This window comes from Mus pahari, unplaced genomic scaffold (genome assembly GCF_900095145.1).
Source record: "Mus pahari unplaced genomic scaffold, PAHARI_EIJ_v1.1 scaffold_11947_1, whole genome shotgun sequence".
In the NCBI taxonomy this organism is placed as follows: domain Eukaryota; kingdom Metazoa; phylum Chordata; class Mammalia; order Rodentia; family Muridae; genus Mus; species Mus pahari.
Window position 1 is genome coordinate 4,745 of NW_018393089.1, and position 7,685 is coordinate 12,429.

At 34.5% G+C, this 7,685-nt stretch overlaps 1 protein-coding gene across 1 annotated transcript in view; it reads left to right on the forward strand.

Annotated features, from left to right (window-relative positions):
* Window positions 1-2,190: 2,190 nt before the first annotated feature.
* The window catches only part of LOC110315344 (vomeronasal type-2 receptor 116-like), a gene marked incomplete at its 5' end in the record, with an annotated part of 7,864 nt that continues 2,369 nt past the window's right edge, over window positions 2,191-7,685 (forward strand). Inside the window, 2 exon segments of the mRNA XM_021189424.1 lie at window positions 2,191-2,314; window positions 4,658-5,538. Coding sequence (XP_021045083.1) covers window positions 2,191-2,314; window positions 4,658-5,538 — 1,005 coding nt within the window.

The window sequence follows — 7,685 nt, forward strand, 5'->3', positions numbered from 1 at the left end:
ACATTTTCCTATACCTGCCCTTATATCACTGTGATTACTTTTGTAGGATTGAAGATTGAACCTACTACATGAGAGGCTAGCATCCCCCGATGATATATACTATCTGTCTTTTTCAATTTTTTATTGGATATTTTATTGATTTAAATTTTAAATGTTATCCCATTCTCCAGTTCCCCCACTGTAAACACTCTAACCCTAACTACCCTTACTCTGCTTCTATGAGGGTGCTCCCCAAAACACCTACCCACTCCCGCATCACCACTCTAGCATTCTTCTATAATGTGGCTTCAGATTTTCACATGAGCAAGTTCCTCCCTTCGGATTGATATCTAGAAAGGCCCTTCAGCTCCTTCATTCCTTCCCTTAACTCCTCCATTAGTGTCTCTGCTCTCAGTCTGATGGTTGGATGTGAGCATCTATATATGTATTTGTCAGGATATAGCAGAGCCTCTCAGGAAACATCTATATCAGGCTCCTGTCAGCAAAGCACTTCTTGGCATCTGCAATAGTGTCCAAGTTAGGAGACTTCATGTGGGATGGATCACTGAGTGGGGCAGTCTCTATGGCCTTTCCTTCAGACACTGTTCCACTCTTTGGCCCTGTATTTCCTTTAGAGAGGAACACTTCTGAGGACATTTTTGGAGATGGGTGTGTGGCCTCATCCCTCAATCAGGGAGCCATGCTTAATTTCTGGATATGGCCTCCACAGGTTCTCCCTCTGCTTTGTTGGGTATTTCAGCTAATGTCATCCCCATGGACTTCTAGGTGTCTCTTGCTTTCCTCCCACCTGGGACTTTCTGAATGCTACCCCCAGTTCCACATACCCTATCACTACACACTTCTATTCAGTTACTGATGCTCTGTACTTTACCTCCAAATCCTCCCATATCTGATTTTTCCACTCTTCTTTACCACCCCTCGTATATTCCTCCCAGGAAAAATGTATTCTAGGGATGTAATCATGGTTCAAAATATACAGATCCACTATATGGAATAAACCATAAAACATAGAATTACATTATTTTCCAAAAAAAAAAAAACTTTAGAAATAGCTCTTATCCAAGCCCAAAATTCATTCAGAGTCAAGAAATCAAAAAAGATCAGAAGGAACACATATTGATAGTAGAACTAGAAAATAAATTAACCTTAAGTACAAAATTGTACCCATTTTCCTTACTCTAACTCAAATAGTCTAAAGTATAGCAAAGTGTTAAAATAAATTTAAAGAAAACCATAGGAAAAAAGGGAGAAAATGTATCCTGATCTTCATTGGGAGTATTAATCTACTTATATTTCATGGAGAGACCCTGTTTCAACCACTGTAAAAAACCTGGGAAAATTTTGTCAAATCTTCAATGAAATGAAATCCATCTGATTTTATCCAGCTTTTTATAGTGTTTGCAATCACTATAGAGCATTTTGACCTCACAAAATACTCCATAATCAAAGTCACTAGACATCAGTTTACCATTTACAACCATATTAAACCAGTGTCTACATATTCTGATGTGTTTATATACAGTTTGTCATACTTTACAATACTAATTTATTCAAGGTCGCATTTGTTATCTGTTTATGGACATAAATTTCTGTTTCAAATTTCTTCAAATACTAAATTGCTTCTCTGTCCTTTTATTTACACTTTGATCACAAGCAAATTGAGGAGGAAAGGATGATTTGATATATGGGTTATAGTCATAAAAAGACAAGTGTGGATATCTTGAAACTCTAACTAAAGCATGTATCTTGAAAGAATGTTACTTAATAGTCAACAGCCAACAGTAAGATGAGCACTCCCATATCAATTACCAATTAAAAAAATTCCTCAAAGATATGAGGACAGGCTAGTGTTGGCTGGGAAAGTATCTTAATTAAAGTTCCGTCTGTCTGTTCACAGTACCAAGTGCCAAATTGAAAATAATCATCTAAAAGGCATCAGACTGCGTTCTCTGTTTTTTTGCACACAGATTATTATTATCACTTTTTCCCAAGTTATTAGATATTCAGAAACTATCCAACATATCCTCAATGTATTTCCAATATTCGTAGCTGGTTAATAAACAATGGACAGAGTGAAATGTCAATCAGTTGGTATACATAAAATAAGCTATTGAAAACTTAATATGCTAATATAAAACATAAAAGAAATAGCTAAATCTCAGTATCAGTACATGTCTAACTTTTTCTCAGATGCCATCCTCTGTGTGCAGTGCAGATTGTGGTCCTGGATTCAGAAGATTGTCGAAGGAGGGAATGGCAACCTGCTGTTTTGTTTGCAGCCCCTGCCCTGAAAATGAAATTTCTAATGAGACAAGTGACTGTTTGCTGCTCTGATAAATCCTCCAAATATATATATTCCTCTTGTACAACACTGGGATAATGAAGTTAACTAAAAGACAACTGGGAATATGAAAATATCACTTTTCAATTTACTATGAGTAGATATAAAAATAATTTTAAAAATCCTGCCAAAAATAAACAAGCAAATAAACAAACAAATATAACTTGTACCTTGACCCACATAATGACTCATTGCAAATTCATGGCAGATTATTTTTCACAGAAAATACTTTATAAAATAAAACTTCAATGTGAGGGAATTCTTCACAAGATTTTCCCAATAATTACTCTATTGTAAAACTACATGTATATTAGATTTTTATCACATTTTAAAAAAAGAATTCAGTTAATTTTATTTTATGAATGTACCTGTTCAATATATAATTATCTATTCCATGTACCTATAGAAGCCCTTTAAGAACTGAATATAGTATCAAAGCTATTGGATTAAGTCATAAGACTACTAGGTACAAAATCCATATTAATCTGTTAGATTAATGTAGAAGACTAAAGTAATTGCAAATGCATGAGATACTCCTAATTATATAATTTTCAGAAGGTCATATTCAAACCGGATATGATATGAATCTAGGATATGGGAGATAAGAGTTGAACCAAATTCATTACATATGACACCCAGTATTAAAATAATTAATTACGATGGGCAAAATGCAAAAAGATTATGCTTAGCTTATCATTCTATACAATGAATTCAACTTATTAAAATTATTAGAAGACATATCATGCCTGTGAGATGGTTCAACTGTTAAATCATTTTTTTGCTAAAATTATTATATGGGCTTATTCTCAAGATGCATGTAGTAAAACCAAGCAGCCTACTCAGAAGATGTATTATGAAGACATTCCTTTCAACATACATTATGATCAAAAATTATAAAATATAGTAAATTGTTTTAGATGAAAAAAGCAAAAATTGATACTTCAGTTCAACAAAAATTCCATAAAATATTAATTGCTTATGTGTGTGGAATGGGTAACACGTGTACAATTACACATAAGAGCAAAAAATATCTCTGTCATTACACTTATATGCACTTGTGAGGGCCCTGACATGGGTTCTGAACATGAACCAATATTCTATTTACAGCTTATCTAACTTCTTAGGCTTTTGGGCAACGTATCAAATAATAGTTCTCCACAAATGCATTGTTCTGCATAAGAATTCTGAAAACCAAAGAAGCACATCCACATTCTCTGAAATGACATGAAAATTAAGAGGAATTACAATCCCACTTCCTATGCTTGCCATGATTGTTATTACCACTTAGGGATGGGGAACTATTGCTTAAGACAAACGATCTGGCTTACCACTCTTGCTCAAGGATTCCTCTGTTATATAGCTCATACAGTTTCCCAATACTGATTTCATCTTTGAGTACATTCACAGACACTGTGTCCCATCGGAATGGAGATGAGTCAAGGAGAAAGTGCTTAGTATTCCAACTGAAGAAAGAATCAAGGTGAATGACTTCTTAGTAGAAAGTATCTAGAGAAGTTTTCTCTTTCAAGGCTAATATTACAGCTCATAAACAATTACCAGAATTTTTGTTTTCTTATTGCCAAATGAGGATAGGTTTGAGGGCTAATTGCATTAACGATTTCTGCTTTTCAAATATTAATAGTTTATTACCCTTCACTCTCCAACTTCTTCTTATGACTTAATACAGGATTCAGTTAAATTCAATAATGCAATTGTTACTTTTAAATGAACACACAAACACACACATATATATTTGAATATATACATATGTATATTTATATACCTTGCCAACACTATTCAATATAGTGCTCTTTTTCTGTCAATGCGTTTGAACTACTGAATTCTCAAGTTCCTATTACTAGGTCTTCTCCAAGTACACATCAGAGTATCAGTGTGTCATAGGGAATTAATTCATAAAACAGTAATTCTCTCAGGAAACAGTGAGTGTAGGGCTTTGTATTTATAAAGTATACCCAACCACACTGTACTTTATGAATGTATCTTTTCTGAATTCAATAATTTGTTTGATATCAGCATAGAACCACAAAATGGTTTAGGAAATCTTTGATTTTTGATAACATTATGAATGATAGAGTCAACAAAGGTACATAGACAAAGAAATAATTTCATTTTTTATTTTGACTCAAAACTTTTTGAACATTACAAATTGAAAGCAATGCTGTCCAGCATTGTCCATTACATTACATTCTTAGCATCAAAGGCAACATTGAAAGGCTTCTTCCAACACCATTACTTGAAATACCTTGTCAATAAATTCCTGAAGCAGCACTAACTAAATTTTCCTTTTGATATCAGATGTGGATCAGTGTATGAATTGTCCAGAATACCAGTATGCAAAAGCACAACACAATGCATACATTCAGAAAGGTGTGATCTTTCTAACATATGGAGACCTCTTGGGGATGGCTCTTGCCTTACTAGCCTTCTGTTTCTCTTCATTCACAGCTGTGGTTCTTTGGGTCTTTGTGAAGCACAATAACACTCCTATTGTGAAGGCCAATAACAGAATCCTCAGCTACCTATTACTCATGTCACTCATGTTCTGTTTACTGTGTTCCTTTTCCTTCATTGGTCATCTTAACAGGGCAATGTGTATCTTACAGCAAATCACATTTGGAATTGTATTCACGGTGACTGTTTCCACAGTTCTGACCAAAACAATCAATGTGGTTCTGAATGTCAAAGTCACAGAACCTGTAATATGGTTGAGGAACTTCCTGGTTTCAAGAGCACCCAACTACATTATGCCCATATGTTCCTTATTACAATATACTCTGTGTGCAATCTGGCTAGCAGTTTCTCCTCCCTTTGTTGACATTGATGAACACTCTGTGCATGGCCACAACACAAGTGTGTGCAACAAGGGCTCAGTTACTGCATTCTACTGTGTCCTGGGATACTTGGCNTGCCTGGCCCTTGGAAGCTTCACTGTGGCTTTCTTGGCCAAGAATCTGCCTGACAGATTCAATGAAGCCAAGTTGTTTACATTCAGCATGCTAGTGTTCTGCAGTGTCTGGGTCACCTTCCTTCCTGTTCACCATAGCACCAAGGGCAAGGTCATGGTGGCTGTGGAGATCTTCTCCATCTTGGCATCCAGTGCAGGGATGCTTGGATGCATCTTTGCACTCAAGATCTACATCCTTTTAATATGACCAGACAGAAATTCTATTGAAAGGGTCAGGGAGAAAATCAAATATCTGAACACATAGTTCAGGAATTATGTTAAATGTTAAGTTGGTACATAACTGTAACTTGGTTTACAATGCATGCATGGATCTAGTTTTGGAATCATTCTCACTGCTTCCTCTAGTGATGTCTAAAAATAAATCTATCAATCTTGTGTACATTCTCTATAAAATCTTTCCTCATTTACTTGCTTTGTTTCCTCTAGAAGAAATAAATTTCTCAAATTACTATTCAAATTTTATTCATTATTTTTGCTTTCATGGAGATTTCTCTCCTGGTATCTTTCAATAAAATTGGATTAAGCAAATGAATCTACTACCCTGTATAGAAAGTGAGTTCCAGGCCAGACATGGCTGAAAAATATAAAACATTTTTCAAATCAATCAGAGAAACCTACCACTTAAATAATCAACAAATATGATATCAGAACATATTTTCTTATTTCCAGTAGGAGCATATACATGACAGAATACTGTCTGATTTTTTCAGCTTATCTTCAATCTTTTATCCTGTAGACTAAGGTAAAAATATTCTTTTTCTGCTCTCAAATACAAAAATATTATATTCAACATTTGACAGAAGTTGGGGAACCCTGGACTCTCATTAGGGGACTGATGGGAGAAGTTGATGAGTAGTGTGACCCATAGGATGACCAGCAGTCTCAACTACCCTTGACAACCAAGATCTCTCAAACACTATGTCACTAATCAGGCAACATACACCAGCTTATTTGAGGGTCCTGAAACATATACAGCATAGGACTTCCTGGTCTGGCCTCAGTGGGAAAAGACATATCTAACCCTAACAAACTTGAGGTCACAGGGATTAGGAAGATCTGGGGGGTGAGAGGTTTGAATACCCTATTGGAGATGGGAGAGTAGATAGGCAATGAGAAAGAATCAGGGGCAGAATAGGAGTGGGATCACTACTCTACTGTAAAAAGAAAATTAAAGAATGAAAAAAAACAGAATAAAATAAGCTTGAAGATATGATAACCTGCTTTTATCATTTAGTTATAGAAAGGATAGGTAAAAAGACTGATATTGGCATGGACCTAATTTTCTCAGAGACTGGCCTCAGTTTTCAGTTCTGATTGAGGTCATGAACTCAGAAAATACTGAATAGATGGAGTGGGAGACAAAGGCTTGATTATACTCCTTCCCAGAAAATATCATTTCCAAAACCAATATTGAATGTTTGTAGCTGCACTAAATTCTTCACATTCCTCAATTTTCCTTCCAAAATTTCATGTTGAATGTTTCTAAAATACGTCATCATGAACCAAAACTATTGCTTCCCTAAGTTATTCTTCACAGAAATATGATCATTAGCAATGTCCCTTTAAGGGACATTCTGCATTAACATCCTCATTTTACTCATTGAAAATACATGGAAGATCTTATTTTTGCAAAGAAAATATTGATATTCAAACTACAGTTTAAGGGAATTCTACACAAATTTATTATAATGACTGATCTCTAAAATTACAATTATACTATATTACAATCTTGAATTTTAATAATATTTACCTATTATTTTCCATATTTAAGCATGTGCCCATACATATTTTCTGGTCACCATATAAGACTAGGAACCAGTGGAGACCACAAAATTGCAAAATTCAATTGAACTGCTCCATTTGGTTGCTGGAAATCAAGGTTCAATACCTCTGTTAGTTTAGTGAAGTGGACAAATGTAACATTAAAGAAAAAATGATAAGGACGGGGCTGAAGACTTTATTCATGATCTAGACACACTCATTTCAAAAAATTCACTTGATTTAAAATTTTCAAATTTCTGGATAATTTTTTATACATGATATATGGAATGTGAGGACTCTCATATTTCGTATTTTATACATACTCAGTTTATTGTGCTGCATGCAAAGGGTTAAAATGTTATTGAACAATTAGACATGATCAATCAAATTGTGTTGTTAAGTACATATCAAATAATACTCAAAGGATTATTTGTTAATTGTAGGCTATATATAAATGGGAGACTGGGATATTTAGCCTGTTATCATTTATAAGGAAATCAATGTCTTTTAAGCACACTTACTGCCAGTTTATGGCTAAGNATTTAAATTTCTTAACACTAAATATGATGAACAGAGTCCATTCCCAAGACTCTTTAA